Source organism: Megalops cyprinoides, chromosome 24 (assembly GCF_013368585.1).
Source record: "Megalops cyprinoides isolate fMegCyp1 chromosome 24, fMegCyp1.pri, whole genome shotgun sequence".
Taxonomy (NCBI): domain Eukaryota; kingdom Metazoa; phylum Chordata; class Actinopteri; order Elopiformes; family Megalopidae; genus Megalops; species Megalops cyprinoides.
The window spans coordinates 14,352,661-14,373,161 of NC_050606.1; the positions used below are offsets into that span (position 1 = coordinate 14,352,661).

General features: G+C 43.9%; 1 protein-coding gene across 4 annotated transcripts in view; it reads right to left on the reverse strand.

Annotated features, from left to right (window-relative positions):
- The window catches only part of efr3a (EFR3 homolog A (S. cerevisiae)), a 109,135-nt gene that overhangs the window by 6,009 nt on the left and 82,625 nt on the right, over nucleotides 1–20,501 (reverse strand). For all 4 annotated transcript variants that reach the window (XM_036518771.1, XM_036518770.1, XM_036518772.1 and 1 more), the window contains exons 11-19: nucleotides 19,157–19,321; nucleotides 17,914–18,028; nucleotides 15,883–15,934; nucleotides 14,349–14,521; nucleotides 13,846–13,921; nucleotides 8,256–8,417; nucleotides 5,254–5,385; nucleotides 4,954–5,021; nucleotides 4,278–4,405 (exon numbers count right to left, since the gene is read on the reverse strand). In XM_036518771.1, the coding sequence (XP_036374664.1) occupies nucleotides 4,278–4,405; nucleotides 4,954–5,021; nucleotides 5,254–5,385; nucleotides 8,256–8,417; nucleotides 13,846–13,921; nucleotides 14,349–14,521; nucleotides 15,883–15,934; nucleotides 17,914–18,028; nucleotides 19,157–19,321 (1,071 nt within the window). The remainder of the gene's footprint in view (nucleotides 1–4,277; nucleotides 4,406–4,953; nucleotides 5,022–5,253; nucleotides 5,386–8,255; nucleotides 8,418–13,845; nucleotides 13,922–14,348; nucleotides 14,522–15,882; nucleotides 15,935–17,913; nucleotides 18,029–19,156; nucleotides 19,322–20,501) is intronic.

Here is a 20,501-nt window from a genome sequence, read left to right on the forward strand (position 1 = left end):
GTCTGTGCTCCATCAGTGCTCAATCACTTCAGTGGGGAAAAATCAAATGCTGTTCTTTTAGACAAACTCATACTGAAATAGGTCAATGTTCGATGGCGCAAGGTACAGTGGTTTAACAGAACAATTAGATCCACACTGCAAAAATAAAGTTATTATATGTGTTTCATCTTGTGTAAGTAATTGAAAACTTTTGTAGGAAAAATAGACAAAATATGGTCTAGCATGGGAGAAATATTGTTTTGAGAACAATGGGAGCCACGAATGAAACCATTTTCTCTTCAGCAATAAAGCATGTTACAAACGTTCTTTCTATTAGATAATTAAATTATTTTTGCAGTGCATAAACAGACAACCAAGGCAACACTATGACAACTTTATGAAATACAAAATGATAAACAGAAAAATTGGAAAGGTTTACAAGACAGATGCATAAGTCTTAAGAACATTAAATTTTACTTCTGTATAAAGCAAACGTACATCATAATTACAAGGTGTACAACATGTTATAAACAAGAAAAAAATATCAGTTATTTTCACAAATGAATTACCACATATACTCAAAGAATACAGTTTTTATAGCTGGGGGTGTGGAGGCACACCTGAACGGCAGTAGGAATACAGCTATGTGAATGTATGGGCCCTTATGTACAATGCAAGCCACGCGTACTGTGTTTGATAGCAGCGACTGCTTGTATTGCACACAATGCTACAAAGCTAATGCGTTTTTTTTTTAAATACCAGGTTGGCTTTGGTTTCATTATTCCTACGTGGCGAAACTCTTCAGCGTACGACAGGTGGCGGGTCGAGACAAAAATTCGGGGGTGGGGTTGGAGGGGGGCGCAGTCCACAGGTGTTCTGGCTGCTGCTAATGACCCGTCAATAACTCGGCGCCCCGCTGTTTTAATGACCGGCTTGAAGAGCGGAGGCTAATCAACCATCAAACAGACTGGCGCTGATCAGTCCCCAAACTTTAATAGGTGAGGATATAAAGGGCCCTGTGGTAGACGGATCGGATAATGAGGACAGCGGAAGTAAAGACGCTGTGCGGGCGCTTTCATTAGAGCCGGTCCGCTAATGACGGCAGGTGCCTCTGTTTAAGCTCCCGCTCGCAACATGCGAAGGGCTTTTTTTGGGAAATGAAGGGGATCATTGATGAGCGAGCGATAGCCAGATTGCGCCACCTGGTGGCTGATGCCCCCTCACTTGCAGAGAGCAAAGCTACTGACCATGCAACTACAAAACCCATGTCTCTGTGACACAGTGACAAAAGTTTTAGTCTCTCTAGTTCTGGTGGCCAAGAACAGTGAATAAACACCTCTAAAGAAATTCAGAAGCTGAAGTCTGAGCTGACTGAAGGAAGACACTTTGCATGATTATACAGAAATCAAGAGAACATCCACTGACACTAGGGCACACGGTTTATTGAACACAACTTTTTTTTTTTAAATGAAGCAACAGGAGGGGATTCTATTGCACAGATAATCACATTCACTGACATCTAAGACCAAACAGTCTGCAGTACTGGGAGAAAGTGCTTACTCACCATACCGGACATCCATGTGAGAGCAGGGTTGTTGGAAAAAAATACTATTGAAGATTTTGGCCAATTTTTTAAACAATACACTGTGCTTTGGTCGGGAAGGGGAACTGTGATTTTGAAGTATGTTATGTTGTATTCTTCATTATTTCTGTGATGCTACATCTTACTTTGACGTGGAAGAGGCTGGGTGATTTATACCACTTATCCTATAGTATGATACACACATAATAGTAAATACTCTTGTAGCACTGGCTACATTCTGCAATACCAAGATAAAATGTGTGAGTGATGACTTTGCCCATAAGGGCTGATCCAAACGAAAGGCAAAGTGAGGAAAAATGGAAATCTGATTTTTTTTTTATTCAGCTATTAGTGCAGCTCATACAGCCTCAGTACCCTCCATTATTGATAGCTCGATAAGCAATCTCTTATCGTCATGCTAGTAGGTGGGGTATTCGTGTCATGCGTGTCACCCGCATACACTCTATCAGACACGTGACGTCTTTTCATTACTGTGAGACTAAGCATGGTATTTCTTCCCACTCCACTGCAGCATAGATATATTTGCGTGATAAAATGGACTTCTGAAAAATATTTGCCTCACACATTGCTCACTGACCCTTGGTTTGGATAAGCCATGAGGAGGGTAAAGAAAACATCTTAAACTTGTTAAATGAAATAAAACAGGCATATCTGCAATATATTTACATTTATGTTTACACCAAATTTCTGTCCATTACAGCACCCTGAATGGATGAACACAGAGAGAGCCTGAAATGGTACAATCTCTTCTAAAAATTGAAATGGTTTTTTATACACAGAGAGGTATTATTGTCTGACATTGACACTTCGTACACGTATGACTGCTGCTTTCCGTGAAGTGCCCAGTTCTGCAGTCTGTCATCAGATAGGACCGTGTCGGAATGAGAATGAGCGGTCCCTGTCACATGGCTTTGTGCGTGTGGCCAGGGAAAATCACACCAGAGGTGCAGTTCAGAGATAACTGGAGGCTCCTCTACAATTTCACTCACCACAGTTACACTGATTGCATTTGTCACATCCGAGGCCTGCTAATGAGGACATATTCATGGACATGTGTACAATGAAATACAAATGGGAGGATCGTGCTGCACCATCCACCTCTGAATATTTATTTAATTGTCATTCTAAAAGGTTGCTTGGGAATATGTGACCATGAGAAAGCATAGATGAGTTCAGATACTGACAGTTTACTGACAGCATGGTTTATATAAAGAATACTCCAGGATGAACTCCAGGATTCGGCCAATATTGGAAATGCAAACTGCGTTTTGTTGCTATAAAATGGGGACATGGTCAGTGCGATCATAGAGGTGACACTTTTCAGGGTGAGAGGTCAGTAAGTGAGTGAGTGAGTGAGTGAGTGAGTGAGTGAGTGAGTGAGTGAGTGAGTGAGTGAGTGTGTGAGTGTGTGAGTGTGTGTGTGTGTGTGTGTGTGTGTGCGCGCGCGCGTGTGTGCGCGTGTGCGTGTGTGCGTGTGTGTGTGTGTGGATGAGCTGGGTTTAGGGTTCTGGGATTTAGGGCAAAAGGGTGATCTCTACAGAAGCTACATCTGCATAACTATGGGGGGTTTGCGGTCTGACACGCTCGAGTCCACACACAGCTAATTGGGCAGGTTACCTCTGGACGTTTGTCTGCACCTGTGCAGAATCTTCCCTACGGTATATAGCACTGATTCAACGGATGGAGAAAAGAAAGAAACAGGAGGAGAAAAATAAGCCTTCTGTAAATCATACAGATAACGTTTCCATAACAGGGGGAAAAAGGGGAAGAAGACTTCAATACTTTCACAGTTTTGGGAAAGTAACACAAGCCACGTCCATAAAGTATAAAGCTCTCTTATTACAATGTAACCATCAGTAAAACAGGATGGCTCTAACATTGGGTTTCCATTTCTTTTGTATAAATGATAATGAGCCAGTGTCTGAAGTACAAACCCTGTAATTTCATAAATAGAATCGCCTAATGATGGACAGAACGATGGCAATATAACAAGGCAGTGCGATGTTTCTCCAGGCTCTTTAATTATTGCCTTTTTTTCCCCCCAACAACTGCACTATTTTCGGTCTAAAATCTTTTAACGCATCTTCTCCAGCTGCCAAGAGAGCAGATAATAATCCTCCTGCACGGGGGGATCATTTACAGGACCGAACGGACCCACGGTGAACTTGTAAAGAGCTCCCCTTTGAGCCCACACTTCTCCTAGGTCTGAATAATGGCAAGCCTTTGAAAAACATGACTGCCTCCATCGTCTTTCCTACCAGGGGAAGAACAGAACATTCCCTGCAAATCAGCAGGCTTTCAGGACACCTTCAAATGCAAATCTGGGCTCAGAGAGTTCTGTTCTCCTCGCGACTTAATACAGGTTGTCTCTTGTCTCTTGTTTCCTGCTGATATACCAAGCAATTAGACCCCTTGCAAGGATTAATACAGTACACGCTCAATACACAAGACTCCTGCCTGAGACTGACTTCTGAATAACAACATGACTTTTTGACTTTTTCGTCAGACTTAATTACTGGAATACTGTGCTACTCTATGCTGTTACGAGCACTTTAATTATCCTCAGGGATAAGCAGCTGTACCTTTAATGTTCAAGTGGATTAATTAATTATATGCGAACAGTCCTTCGTCCTCGGATGATGGTGATTAAATGGTTCTCTTTAGGGAAGTGGCTGGCGTGGAGTTGGGTGCTTACCTGTCACTTGTGGTATGTAGGGCACGGACAGCCTGTCCACGTTGTAACCAGGGCCCGCCAGCGATTCAGCAATCTCGCTGGTCTGGAAGTACAAACTCCTGTCCTCCTTTTCCAGGGTGCTGGGTAGCCTGTAAGGAGGAGGCAGAGAGCGTTTCACATGTGATTGGAGCCGTGCTGCAGCCAATCACAACACACGTCAGATTGTTACAGCTTTCCTCTAGTCAAACAGGCAGGATGCTTCATTGGAAATACATCATGTATGCAAACACATAACTGAGAGAGCAGTCCTAGATTATGGCTGGTCTGTTCAAAAGGACATCCGTTTAGACACACCACTCCAACTTAAATCCACTTTTTTGAATATACAAATCAAAAATGTGTGATTGGCAAGCATTTCAATGATAACAGACAGCTGTTTAATACTTGCACACCCACATTTTCTTTATTTTTTTTTTTTTAAGGAGACCCCATCTGGATTTTGAGAGACTGCTGGCAGTCAAAATATTAGGTCTTTCTTGTTTCTGAGCTGCAGTAACTCACCCTCATCAATCAATTAACTCTGTGCCAAGAGAACTTTAATTTACTCCTATCTGCAGCCTGTGTGTTATCAGAGTTTCGAGCCTCTAGCTTCATTAGCGCATATCCCTCACGCCGGAGGGGCAGCTGGTGGACTTACTGGCACTTCTCCCGGAAGATGTGCTCGGGCAGCAGGTACGGAGCCTCCAGGTTTCTCATCTCCAGGACCTGTGGAGGGAGGAGAGGAGCAGGGGGGAGTGAGCCAGGAGGCCGAGCCAGTCAGAGGGGAAACACACTGCATCTACAGGGGCTACGTGTATAGAAAGTTTTACCAAAAAACCCCCAAAAACCTGTGTATACCTTTACAATTTGAATTTAGGGAGGGTAAAAAAACCTAAGTGCAACATATATTTAGGCATACATGAATAAAATAAGCAAAATGACTATAAAGCAGTATTACCTTGCTGACATGCTGACAGAAGGGTGGGTTAGCGATCATCTGACTGAGGAAGTTCAGGTAGGCCGCCACCAGGGCCATGATGCTGCAGCGGATGAACATGGCCATGTTCTCCTCATTGATCAGGACCATATCCTACACACACAACAAACATGCAAACACATTTCAACCTATGTGTCCTTCACTCGCATGCATTCAGGACCACGTCCTAAAAAAACATGCTGGAACATAATGAGGTCCAATTTTTGTCAGACTCAAATTCTGGCCAATTTACAATGCACACAAACTGAAGAGGAAATCTTACAGCTGGGTTTATTTTATACCAGGTGCGAGATTTCCCCTTGCCTCAAGGGTTCAACCACAGGATCCCATCTGAGTATGTCCCCCAGGTGCAGAGTCAATTGCTCTATCTGTTATAACTTGCTATTTATCATTAACATAATGATTTTGAAGCCCTTTGTTGCTGGCTTTTCAGAAGGGGCGATCATTTTTCAAACGTGCTTATAAATACTGTGCCATTAAGTCAACACTGACACTGAATAAAATCAGTGCTTTGTGTCGGCTCGTGTATTTGTGACATGTTTTGAAGAAAGTGAATGAAACATAACACAGAATTCTTGTGACTGTGTCAAGAACCAATTGATCACTTGAGCACTATGAGGGCCTGGGAAGCAGTGGAATGAGATGCTTTGTATTCCTGACCTGATTATAGGAAATGCTCAGCACTGCATTCATTAACCCTGACTGGCTCTGAAGATGCACAGGAAAAGACGATAAAGGTTACAGGGCCATGCAGTTCCATCATCTTATTCAATGCACAATGTATGTTGGTGGGAAAGAACAGTTTCTGAACAATCTGAACCTAAGATGTGATGCCATGCTTGCGACAACCACAACTGCATGGCCATATCCACTGTATTTTTAATATTACTAGTGCTTGGCAACTGTTAACACCGAGTCCTTAAACTGCTACCGCAAGCAAGACTAGTCTCTCTGGATTTTTCCCAGCATCCATCACTCTGTATAATGTGGCCTGTGGTTTTGGAACAGAATGCCTGACATTACTGCAAGGAGTGAGAGAGTGACAGTAATTACTGTGGCACTGGGACGCAGGCATATTGATGGCCAAGGCTGTTGAGGCTCCCTGGCAGCAGTGCTGGCCCCCGCCGGCTCTCACCCTTTTAACTCCCGTCCCCTGGCTGCTCGTGAAGACACTCTGTACAACCATCCGTGGCGGCGATCCCCGTGCACTGACCCCGAGTCAGTACAAATTGTTTGGAGTTGGATTTACAGTTGGGTTGACTGGTCCTGGATCAGTGCCTGCAGATATTGGCTTCAGATGCTGGTAGTGCTACCCATAGTATATCTGAGCATCTATACCATATTTGGTGGGCAGGAGCTGTCATCATAAATCAGGTCATTTGTTATAAGAGGTAAACTTGCAGCAAAGCTAAGCTTGAATGCTCTGTTCAATGGAAATGTGCTCTGAGTGTGCCTCTCTACGGATCTGCAGTGCATTGCGTAAACCTATGGATCTATGTAGTTATTCTCCTTTTGAAAACTACATTGGAATTAAAATGTCTGGACAATGTCAGGTGTGGGCCAGATTACAGTGAATTGAGTGAATTCTGTATGTTGTACCTCTTTATTACATATTAATTAGTCACTGAGTCCCAAGATATATGTTAATGTAAATATATGAACATATGAAAGATGTATTTTAGTGTGGGGAAAAAAATGTCCTGTATCAAAATGTAGGAAACAGCTGTGTAAGCAATTCTTGGAATGCACTGTAAAAATGTGTTGGAATTTTACACCTCATTGAAGAAATAATAGCTGATAAGTGCAGAAAATTACATCAAATTTGCAGACCACTGTGACAGAACGCCACCTTTTAATCAGGCTAGAGTTTCTTCAATCTGAAGTGAACTCAAGTGAACCACTCCCATAAGGTCCAATCAGGAACCCTGAATATAAGACCAGGAGTATAAAATGGGGCTTGTCATGTTGTGGTCATATAGCCTAGGACCCTGCTCATCTCTGAGTCTCCACTCGGGGCCCTTGCTGACCTTCTGGCACCGCAGTCAGACAAGTCAGCGACTCACGCCTTCGCCCCCATTTCACCTCGCCTAGCCTCCACCCGAACAGATTGCCCGAGCTTTACAAATAGTGGCGACGATGACCTTTTCACCACAGAAACAATTTACTCACATTTTCGCAAACCCCTTTATTGGGATTAAAATGTGAGTAATCCCTCAGAGTGGAGGCGGCCCCCGAGTTTGTGTTCGCTCTTATATTGGTCTGACCTTTAAATCTGATCAAATGGGCTGCGCGAGGGGGAAAACAGACAGCGGCGGTGCGTGTGTGTGTGCTCCGCCCGGCCTCAAATCGCCTCCGCGCCCGCCCCGGGCTACGTGGACGGAATTATGACATTTCTAAACGGGGGCTCCGTCGCGCCCTCACCTGACCCCATGCTCCAGTGCCGATCTGATCTCAAATATGAAATGTCCATCCAAATAAAGCATGACGGCGTGAGACTGGCAGCACAGCCTACTATAGCAGTCCAAAGATCTGTGCAGGGTTGTGTGTTCATGAGCAGATGCACTATACTGAGTACGTTAACATTTCTGTACTTGATCTGCATTGTTCTTAAATTTTCCATTCTTTACCCCTTGGGCTTAATCACATTTGACTCAATACAATTTGTTCACAAAATAGCCACAACTTCCCTTATACAGGTGATATGGACAATCCTATAGCTAAAGTGTTTCCCTTTAGGTGTGCTGTGTGAAAGCCTGTAATTCATGGTCTTTATAAGCTGCGCAGTTACTTCACTGTGAATGGTTGGGGACCATTCATAAAACTAGACACTGGTCTAGACACTGGCAAGCAACGCATTCTGGCCCATAGTGCAGTGGCTGGGGAGTAAACCCACTACACAGAGTGCAGGGTCTACAGCCCAAAGCCTGCAGGTGCGCTGGCGACCTGCCCGCCGCTCAGTTCACCTGCAGAGCGATCGCCAGACGAATGAGGTCCACGACCACCTCCTCGTTGGCCAGCTCGATGGTGATGAGGGCCAGGGCGGTGAAGAGCAGCTCGAAGTTCTTGTGGCCATTGTCCTCCTCCTTGCAGCCCAGGTAGATGTGCCTGTACAGCTGCTGGCCGTGCTGGAGAGGCAGAGAGAGAGACAGACGCCCGTTAGCAACTGAGCACCTAGCAACAGCAAGGCTGCTGCCCCACGTCACACAGAATGGTGCTTTGTGTATGAAATGAAAATCTCCATTAAATGAACAAAACGCACATCAAGTATTATGTATCTGCCTAGCAACTCTCTTTATCCAGGACAACTAACATAGCTTACATTTTAGATGCCAATATCCATTTATACAGCTGCAATATATGGTGCACATGAACCCAGGTTTGTAGCCAGCTGTAAATATCAGTAGAATCTCATCCATTAGATCTGGTAAGCCAATTGTCAGTTTCAAAACAAAACATAGGTTGTCCAACAAAATAAGACACACACATATGAAATACATAATGGACACACTGAGAACAGTGCTGATGTAAGAATTTCACAGCATAAATATCATTAAGTTTAAAAATGTGTTGTCAACTGTGCTTAAGAAGTCAACTACCTAGCTTTGTACTTTGCGCTCTCAACCAAAGGAAAATCCAACACGTGTAACACAACATTTCTGAACCCGTCAATTGAAAACCGGGGTTTATGCTGGAGTAGAGGAGCTCCTCGTTCCGTTTCGAAATCCATTCTGACATGCGGTCTTCCTTAACAAGACACAGGTGGTCTCTGATGGGAAACAAGATTTAACTGCTGGCAATGAGTCTAACAATCAAAAGCAGTGCTTTCGAAAGGGATAGCTCTTTTTACCGGCCTGATAACATGCGACCAGGTGAATACCATCACCTCATTATCGGCGGGCTGAAGTGGCCTTCATTAAACCACAGCTGTGTGTCAACAGGGCCGCTTTTGTGCAGACCTCAGTGAAGACAGAGGGCCTAATGAAAAGTGAAGGTATTTCGAAGAGGGACGGAGCTGCATCCAGAGATGATGAATGCAATTAGACTCCATTAATTACCACTGTCAGTGGCTGGGATGAGTAAGGATCACATGGCCGGCAGCCAGGATGCCGGGTTTGTATTAAAGCGGGCGGCTGTGGATCCTGAGCCGGGAGAGCAGATGCAAGAGCATTGATGATGCTCAGTTTCCTGAGAGAAAATCCATACGTCTGGGTGCTCTGACTCCATAATCTGATAAACCAGCACACACATATGCCTGCAAGCACGCACAAAACACACACACACACACACATACACATATGCCTGTGCGCGTACACACACACACACACACACACACACACACACACACACACACACACACGTATACACATATGCACGCACGCACACACCAATTTTCCATTGGCCTGTGTTCTCCAATTTCACACATCTGTGTGGCAAAGCTCAGTTTCACCTGATACCAGAAATCCCACGGGCTGCATTATAAAAACATATTCTGCAGGACAGCGGGGAGCACCGCACACACGTGAAAGTCTGTACCCCGCGTCTGTGTTCTTTTTGCATCTGCAAGTGGACCCCCCCCCAACCCTGTGAACGCCTTCGGCACTATCAGGCAACCGCCGCTGCTTCTATGGATTTCAAACGCCTGCTGTGATCAGAGCTGTGTGGCTTTAAAGCCATTGCCATGGCGATGCCGTGCGCGGAAAGCTGAACGTTCGTCTGCAAGTTTGGGCAGCGAGACAGGGAGCATGAGGGAAATTAAAAATCTGACTGAATCCTGAGTTTGATAGATTCCCTCAACGGTATTAGGTCTGAGTGAACCAAGATCGTGGAATTGTCTTTAATTAGCTGCAGCATAGTGCATGTAGGTACAGCTTTCATTTGGTTCACATTGGCAAGGAAGGTCTGCACTAACGCTGACCATTTACAAAATTCCACCAAAAGCTTGACTGCCCACCCACCACCAGCAGATGGCAACAATGAGCTACCGTGGATCAATCAAGACATACTCTGTTAAAAATCATTGTTATCCTGGCCAAGAAAAACAGGGCAGATTTGTACAATACCAACTCATATTTGCAATACTTACTTTCTGTTTTCTTTCTGTTATTATATGATCAATTATTTATAGACATTTATACACACCTCTCTGAAACAGAACAGTTCAAGATCAGAAGAAAAAAAAATAATAGTGCATATGGATGTGTTTTACCACTGTGTTTCTGCACAGAGAACCTTAAATGGCAAAAATGACAGCAGCCAAACATACTGCTCAGTCTAGCGTTAAATCAAGAGGTCTGACTACCTAACATACACTGAACACTGCCCCAAGGTGAGTATTTGGAGCCTTCTGTGATAAGCCTGATTTCCATTATTTCATGCAGCTATCCGAGAGCCTTTACTTCAGAATTACCATAAAACATTATCACTGGAGCAGCAATCTGCTCATTAATGTCATATAGGACCATACCAGGAGAAAAATCCATTTGCATACATTTTTTGATGCTTAACAAAAGGTTCCTACCATGAGATCATAATATCCTGTGCCATTTCTTGATGGGAACAGGACTGATATGAAGGCAGAAAAACATCAATTCGTGTAATTCATTGAATTAATACTCAAAAGACCACCAAAAGGGTTTCTTTGGTCAGAAAACTGTATAGCCTTTAGTATACAGGCTAATTAAGATTACATGCAGCTATCACATACAACCACTGCCAACAAGAGTTAAGTGGAGTCATTAAGGAATGATTAAAACCTTCTATGCATAAAGTATTTTGGCTAATACAGGTAAAATTCCAACATGGCTGTTCCCTTATAAAGCTATCATTCAAACACTTGACAGATATTTCATGTCAGGAACATCTCTGTATATGACATAAGAACTACACATATTTTTTTAATTGTGTTCCTCTGCTTTAAAATACAACTTCCAAAGGAGAACATTTCCCTCAAGCACTTTGTGTCTGGTAGAAATAAATTATTTCAGTGAAACCCTTTATTAAAGGTAAATAAGACCACTCACATTAATTTAAATCGCATCTTAAATAAATTGTTACAGTAGACTGTCACCACTTGAATCAAATTAAAGCATTCATCTGTCTTGCGGACATTTTGCACTAATTGTGAGCTCAATTAAACTGAATGTTACATTGCGAGCTAATTCAATCAGCTTTTTTTCCCCTTGTAATTTAAAGACACATCGTGAAACTCCATTATGAACAGTGTTGCTATTTTTAGACGTCATGCTCTGTCTTGTAAAACAAAAAAAAAAAAAAGTTTCATCAAGCTCCCAAGGAAATTGTGAGTAAAACACAGATATTACCCGTTTTCTTGTGTTGCCATTACCTGGGACACAAAAAACAATCAAACATGGACTAAAAATGGCAATGTAATCATGCCATTTCTTTAAGAGTGTCTGCGTACGATAATGAACAGCTTGTTCATATCAAGGAAAACAGACAGCACAGAAAAGTAAATGGATTATGTAGAAGGACACCAATTTTCTGTGCAGCCACAACTGCTACCATTCTTGGAACATACAAACATGTCTGATTTTAGTAAGTGGCTGGTGTGATTGAGATCAACAAGATAAAGAAAACGGGCACAATGTAACACCTCTTACTCATTTAGTACGTGAGCTCATAAAGTAAGAGCTCTGCTGGATCTAAGAGCCTTGAGCTTTGTCGTAATCTTATCCTAGAGAAACAAATTTAAGCAGTGCTTTGTTCCAACACCATGTTGATGCGCTTCTGTCTGCCAAGGAACAGAACGTAGTGTTCCCCTTCTTTGAGTTATAGACAAAGCAGGTTGGTAAACTGGTGAATTTAACCATTGATATAGGAGATGGAAGACGTGACCGGCTCTCCAAAGCTCACGGTACAGGCGGAGTTCAGGCTGATTTGTGCAGCAACAAGCAGCATGATGTACAAGGAAACCCAGTGAACAGGACGGCCCTTTATCACAGGGCGGAGAACCCAGCCCATCTGTTTTAATGCTAAGCTGGACACCGAGAGGCGGCAGGTACCGTTTCACATTGTCTGGCATGACTAGTGACCGTAAGCACCTTTGATTAATGTAAACGTGATCTCTTCCCAAGTGTCCAAGAGTGATTAACTCAACAACAAAAACAATAAAAAAAAAAATGAGGTCGGGTGCCAGATTTGGTGATTACAGTCCAGTGCCAGAAGCCCTGATCATGTGGCTTGATCTTATTAGACCTGTGAGACAGCATTTTGAATTGCTCAGTGTCAGCGCTGAACAGTTTGATAGGGGGCAGATCATGTAACGTAGTCTGCCAATCAGAAGCATACACAGAACTGGGTACCTCTCACACTGTAAAGTCAAGAACACACCCTTTTCCCTGTGGTGAGTGAGTGACAGGGAAATAACCAATCATTCACCTCACCAAAACGTAAGTGTGGAGTGCTAAAGGCCAAACGTCAACAGCATGACCTTTTCCAGATGTAATGGAGGACATCTCCCTGAGCAAAATACTTAGTTTGAATGCCATCAGAAACATCCAGGCATAAGAATGGACAACATACATGTGAGACTCATGACGTACACATCTCCTTGGACAATGCCATCTGATTAGTGAATAAATAATGCAATACCCTGTGGAGGGTAAGAGTTAGGCTAATGGAGAAAGCAGGGGCAGAAGAGCTAGTGACTATTACTCATAGTCTAAAAGTTGATTAACCTGGCAATGCGGATTTTAAATTTTAAAAAATGGCTTCAGGGCTTTGGAATTGGCTCTGGCGAAATGCATTTCAATAAGATGAAACTGTCCTCATTGCCCTGACCCTTCTCACTAAGACGGGGTTGTCCCGGACGTCCACAGGCACGGCCGCCCGGCTCTTCCTTGCCCCTCCACGACACCCACACAGTGCCTCAGTTGACTCAATGGAGGGCGACTGTATGCCCAGTGGGGTGTTTGGCTCTAGGACAACTCGGCCCACTTGGACCAGGGATGGGGTGACGTGGAGAAACTGCACACCCACAGCATTCTGAGTAAAATAACAGACTGGTGCTCACTTGTGGTGCTCCAACAATGTGACATAATTCGGCGCAACCAGCTTATTCAGATATCACGGGGCACGCTGCTATGGTTATTTCACTATCTGCATCTATCCAGCTTTTTTTCTGCATGAGGTGAGGGAAGTAACCTAACCTAATCAATAGGGATTGCTTTTTGCTCCTGGCGTTGGGGTTGCTGGGAAGAGGGGAGAGTAAATATAAACTCAGGGCCTGAGATTTCGCCAAGAGCAACACTCACTTCACGCAGTTCCTTTTCTCGGAAACCACTGCGTTCGGAGCGTGGTCCCTCGGCCCCCTGCCAGGTGTTGGGCTAGGTTATCGGCATGGCTTTCCGAGAAGCTGAGGAACGGAAGCGATCCAGAGGGGAGGTGCACAGGGGCGTTTCCCACCCTGCGCACGACTCACAGAGGCGATCGACTCGAATACTAGCACCCGTCACGCACCTTCTTAGAGCACTTGGGTGGTTTGAACGTGGTGTGGCTGTCTGCTCTGTGTGAGTTTTTTTTTTTCTTCTTTACCTTTTTCATGAAACTGACATCCTGCTTGGAGATCTTCTCCCTCTTGATCTTCAAAGCCGCCACATTAGGAATGATTCTGGAACAGAGGCAGTGGAGGTATTCCTTTACTTAGCATTCATTACAGACGACACAGCAAGTAAAATTATGGGTCTAAAATGTCAAGGTCATTGCTGTTCACCCCATTCACAGAGATGTCAATAAGCAATTACTTGGCCTTAAAAGTAAGAAAAAAAAGAACCAAAGAACCATTACAGAGAAAATACAGAACCAAATACAGAAACATTCTCACACCTAAAGTGAATTCTGTCCTTATTTCAAACCATGAAATCCTCTCTCCCCTTTTCTCAGTATGTATTTTGCCTACTCCTTTGATAAAACCAAGGCTACTGCTATCCTTTTAACCAGCTCCAGCGCTGTCTTTTGCAGGTCTAAAGAGGGATGAAACGACCCTGTTCCTCTCCTCTGACGGAGGGCGGGGCCAGGTCCTTGGCGGCTGGCATTACCTGATGCCCCGCAGCTTGGCCCGGTTGTCGTGGCGATCGATGATGTTGTGCAGGATCTCCAGCACCAGCTGCCTCAGCTCGCTGTCCTCCATCAGGGAGATGGAGAAGAGGGGGTCCAGGAAAGGGGCGGGCAACGCCGCCGACATGGTCTTCGACTTGAAGCCGGACGTCACCTGGAGCAGGGGGGGAGCCAAGTCAGCGGCACGCTCAAGCACTCGAGAGAGGCAGTGCAAGCCTCTCTGCTCGCCTTCACCACTTCACCTAAAACCTCACACTGACTCAAAGTCTCAGTTCTAGCCTGCGATGTCTCTTGGTCTGTCCCTCTGAAGCGAAAGCCTCTTCAAGATACAATGCACTGCTTGTTTTTTGTGTTTAACCAACAATACAATCGTTCTATTACTATGTTAATATTTACATCGTATAAGGACTGAAAAAAACTGTAATTAATACAATTAGTATTACTGACACTCCTGGTAAAACTATTACTAATAATAATAACAATAATAATAATTATGAGTGAAATTATAATTAAAATGTTGACTGAAGGGAAATTGCCCTCAGACTCAAGAATCAGGGTGCCCCAAACTTTCAATGCCAGCTTATTTTAACTTGAGCATGTTGGTGAGGTGGTGGAGTGTAAAAGCGCATATTGAATCTTGCATCTTGGATGTTTGAAACTGGCAGATGGCTGGCATAAATTACATATCACTGCCTGCAGTGCTGTCAGCCCTGAGGATCTCACTTATTTTCTGTTATAACAAACAGAGTTTATTTAAGAGTTTTAATAGAAAGCTTGTTTTTTCTGGGTTTCATCTCTGCCGCCGGTTGTGGCTGGTAAAAATAAAAAAAAATAAATAAATAAATAAAAGGGACGGAACGTTCCATTTTAAACCAGACGAGAGTCCGGGGGGTGCGCGTTTATTGCAAAATCCTCTTAACGGAGCGTCTTCTAATCTTGTATCTTCTGATTAAGCGCGGGTGACCTTTTGGCTGCTTCGATCGGCGTCCGAGGGCGGCCACGTCGCCTTAGATCGAACCTGCCGTTACCGCGCCGAGGCTTCATCTCGCCTCCGCAGCTGCGGCCCGTTATAAATAGTTTAACCTTTTGGCATTTCCAGAGGCGGAAGGAGGGAAGAGGCGGGCTGGCTGAGGTAATTGCCCTCCGAAAGGCGGCCGGAGCGCCGCCTGTGCCGTGCGGGCCCCCGTCCCGCTAAAGCGACGGGACTCCTTTCTCGAGCGGCCGCCCGCGCCGAAGCTCCAGGTCGAACCGAATGAACCTGACTGCAGCAAGATGTTTTTGTCGGAAGTGGTATGAGACAAAAAGTTGGACAGTTCATTTCAGAACATTTCCTTTCAGATCACTGCCATAACGCTCTCCTGAGTCAACAAACAAAAATACTTAAGTTTCTTGCTTGTAAGTTTGAAGAAGCGCATGTATTGGCAGGTATTATAGTCCCATGTACATGATTGGTGAAAAGAGCAGCAAATAGCAAACAGCAATAAAATGTGTGAGACTGCAGTGAAAAGGCCTTACCATGATGAGGGAGCTGAGCAGCATGGCCTGGATACGTTTGGTGCCCAGATGCCTGCAGAAAACAGGGTCTGATGAGAAAGGTGCATGAGTGAGGTATGCTTCACCACAGTGTACTCAATTAGCTCTCTCGCAAACTGCTTATCAGGCAGGACAACTAATCAGAATAACAAAAGAAATGCAACCAAAGATTCTGTCTGAATAGTTTAAACTGTTGCTTCCAATTTATTTTTTATAACCCATGTTATAAAGAATAAAAAATCTCGGCTAAGTCGGCTAAGTGCTGCTTGCTTTGTCATTAACTTGGCGCACTGAGTTCAGAAGCGTTACTTTTTCTAAATTCATACAACAGCGTGAGCTTGGCAGTCAGGGCAATTACCAACTATTGTGTTAGGCCAAGAAACGTGTGAAACAAAATAAAACAAAAAAAGAATGTAGCACTGGCTTTGATTCCCTTGTTAAAGTTAAGAAGAAAGGATACTGCGCCTTACAGAATGAAGGGTTCGAAATGTTGAACCAACAAGCTTGACTTCACAAATCCAAACTCATTAAGGAAAGGGAAAAAATTCGGAAAACACTCTACTCACAGAAAACGAATTGCCCAATATATAATACTATAATGAAATTGGTAAAAACAGGAACAAAAAATGGAATTGTCTGTGGGCTTTGAACGCTGATCCATTTAAAGTACTTAGGAAGGGCTGCAATCAGCATGTCTGCAGTGGTGAAAAACACAGGGAATGAAATTCTCTCCCTTCCAGCAATTAACACACCCAGGGAAGCAAGGAGGACAGCGCCTGTCCTGACGCGGGGGGGGAATGGGGGGGGGGCTGAAATGTTCTTTTGATTTTGGATTATGGGAACATGCGCCGGAGACCCTGGGGATTAGCCGTTTGAAAGGAGTGGGGATGATTCAGCGTGGACCTGCTAAAAATGAATTCATTTTGGGGGAGTAGAAGAAGAAAGAAAAATTGCGCTGCGAGAATAAAGCTCCTTCAGAAAAATATATTTTTTTAAGATGATTGGGCTAATGACCAATTTCGCTATGGGGTTTTAAAGATTTGCCACAGGTTAGCAGCTGGAAAGGCCAAAGTAGGAGGCGGGGGGAAACAATTTAACAATAGTGGGGCCTTCTTTCGATCCAGGCTCTCGCTCCCTGTTCCCCTGATGAAAAAAGGGCTGTGTTTTCGATGAATATTTCATTTCTGAGCTCCATCTCTAACCATTACAACTCTTTTCTTCTCCTTGAAACAGGCACAAATCAATAGCCATAGTGCATTTTCTAATGATTAGAGTATATCTATATAGAGTATATCTATATGACTGTATTTCAGAACCTTTCAGTGCAACATGTTCCTTTCTAAAAAGTACAGGTGGCACAAAAAAGTAAACCATTATAACTGACTGTACCAGATACAACAAGCTTTGTGTGGATACTTCCTGTGGACCTTAGCCTCAAGCGACATACATCTTTGAATATCATACATCAACTTAACGCAATGCCTGTTTTCTCTAAAGGGAGAAACTATGGCCTCCGCTCAATTTGTCTTTCGTGTTTTGTCTTTAAATAGTGCATATAAGTGAAAGTGAGGTGCGAAAGCTCGGCAATATAAAAACACAGACTTATTTTAGTAACTCGTAGCATGCACCCAGAAGGTGTAAAGCCGCCTGTCTCTCTCCCATTTCTGAGAGATGTGTGTGGGAGCCGGGGGACCCCATCTGTTAGATCGCAGACTAAGAAAAGGAAATTACAGCAGGCAGGGAACGTGTCAGAGATTTCTCTCTCTCTACTAGCCGACACCAGCTTCTTCTCCCATACATTCTCTGACAGAAACAGACAGGTCTGGATGAGACCCAGCAGCAGCAGTAGGCCTGGTGAGACATGGAAACTATCATTGCTCAGACCGTAGCTATAAAATATGAAATAAAAACATATGAAAATGATAAGAAGCAAGATCTGGCTCTCTCTTGCATCGCGGGCTGCTGAGATCGGTGGAGGCTATGGCGCGGCGGCCTGTTGCCGTGGTTACGCACCCGATTTTCACCGTATCCAGGGTGTGGCAGGGGGTCCCGTAAACTGGCACTTTGCCCATGATGAACATCATCACCTCAGCGCGCTGGTAGTCTGGCAGGTTGCCACCGAAGAACCCTGCAAAGTTTCCAAAATGGAAAAGAAATCTCACACGCGCACACATTCCACCTGGGCTTGCTAAGCGAGTCTACATCGGAGGTCTCATTTAACAACTCTGACACCTAAATTGGTTCTTATATGATAACAGAATTTTTCATATGCACAAATTTGATGAAACTCTTTGTTGATAAATGTCAGCTGCTCTATAACTGTGCCTAGAAGCTGAACTTTGCACAGAAAACAATTAGCCTTTTACATCCAGCCCAGGACCGGCGCATGCACTTCTGCCACTCTAGGCGAAAAACAATTATGCCGCCCCTCTGTTTGCAACGTACCATACCAGCAACAACACACAAAGGCCAATATGCCATACACATAACGCAAATAGTCTAGTGCAAGGCTAGTGTGTTCAAAATATCAACAATATGCAGGTGCAGCGTGATTGACACATTCCTCAGCAATTCATATATTTTTTGAATAGTTGGCCCACATTTTGCCACCCTTGCCAAAGTGCCGCCCTAGGCAATTGCCTAGTTCGCCTGTATGGACGCACCGGCATTGATCCAGCCTATTGACGCTGTATTTCCTCAATGGAATGCAGCCATCCAGCAGAAAAAAATGTGAGGGATGGATTTCTCCTAATGTGTGGTGGAATCTGTGGTATCTGAAGTGGACACTAAAAGAAATGTTTTGCTTTTCTGCCATGGTTTCATGAGCCCGGCAGAAAATGACATTCCGTTATTTCAGCTGAATCAGAATGCTGAATGAGGCAAGCCAATATCACTAACAGTAGATGAGGATGTGGTGGACAGCACTGCTAGTCATCCTACATCATGGCACTGATACTTATATGATACTTATATACAATGATACTTATATACACTTATGTTCTATTGTGCTGAAAGTCATTCTGGATGAGAGCGTCTGCTAAATGAATGTAATGTAATGATATGGCAGTAGCTGGAACCACCCTTTGTCCAACACTGAGCATCTCACACAGCTGTACCATTAAACAGTAAGCAACAGCAAGCTTCCTCTGTGTTTCAATTTCAAAAACCTGATGTTCATTTCTTGGCGCTTCAAAATTAATCACAGCTCAAGCATCGATGTCCTTAATCTCTGCCCTGCCCCTCTGACCCGACTGACCAATAGTCTGAATGATGGCATTCTGGACGATCCTCTCCTCGTTCTCCTTGGACCTCGAGGTGACGCTGGTGCCGGAGTTGCGCCGGGAGCCCTCGCCCAGCTCGAAGTCCACACTCATGCGCAGATGCTTCAGGAGGGTGTTGAACACCTCCAGGACGGTTGGGCCTGCAAACCAAAGGGCTCCGGGGTGAGACACCAAAGCCCCGCCTAACCCCCCTCCGTGCTCAACCAATCACAGAGCAATCAATTACTTACAGTGATCACATGTTTGGGACATAACCATAACAATCAAAAAATATAAAATGTTTCTCATATGGGACAGAATTTACATGAAAATTCAAATAATTTGGGATAAATTAATTCCAGTAAGAGGAGCACAGATGTATTAAGTGGTTGTGAGGCTGGATCTTGCAGCAACTTTTAATCACTGTAGAAAAGTAACACTGGGGACCATTCACAGCAAACAGAAGAATAAGAGTTTTGATTTCACATAGGGAGTGATTAGGCTATATTAACTTCCTGCAGATGTCAATGGTCTGCATGTTAATGTTGCATCCTTTAACACATTATATACAGTCTTCCTTTGTAGTCACCCTTATCCAGATCAGACAGTATTACTTATATTTGACTTGCATGGAGATTGTAATTTTAACTCAGCCATTCCAGCTTCCTAGGGTGCTCCACGGCAGATTCAAATCTATTACCAATGGCTGCACATTTCCTCCCACCACTATCCATTTCTGAGTTAATCTAATGTGCATGAAGAGGCTCTGAAGCAGACATGTGATGTTCTGACAGAGGATGCTAAGACACGATGTGACAATTCTTTTCAGAGGACTGAGTACAAGTGTCCGATGTTCAGCTGTTCCTGAGGACATTATAGTCCAATATGGCGTAAAGATTAAAATTAGACTCAGTCAGTTTCTGTTCAGCGAGGAGCAGCTCTGAGCTCTTTTTTTGTGGTACAACTGATTTGTATCTATTACTTCTGGGGGAATTGTGTCATTCTTACTTTGCTCCAAACAGTGTTTTATCTCTACAACTTATCAATAACCCATTATCCACTGGGTGGTTAGCTAACGACCAGCTAATTACAAGTATCATTTGATTAAGTAATTGACTAGTTGGCCTCTTTTCAAGAACAAGAGCTTCTGTGTGGTCAACTTAATACGAGAGAGCAGAGTTTGCAGACTTTTGCACTGTGTTCACTTTTAATCCGATCTTCATCAGCTCTGCAGTGAGCAGTCTTGTCTCCTGACAGTAAAGTGATTCCTGAAATGATATGAGGTGTAGCTGCTGCATCCTAGAACAGTTTGTTCAAGCATGTTTAGCAGTGCTATTTCTG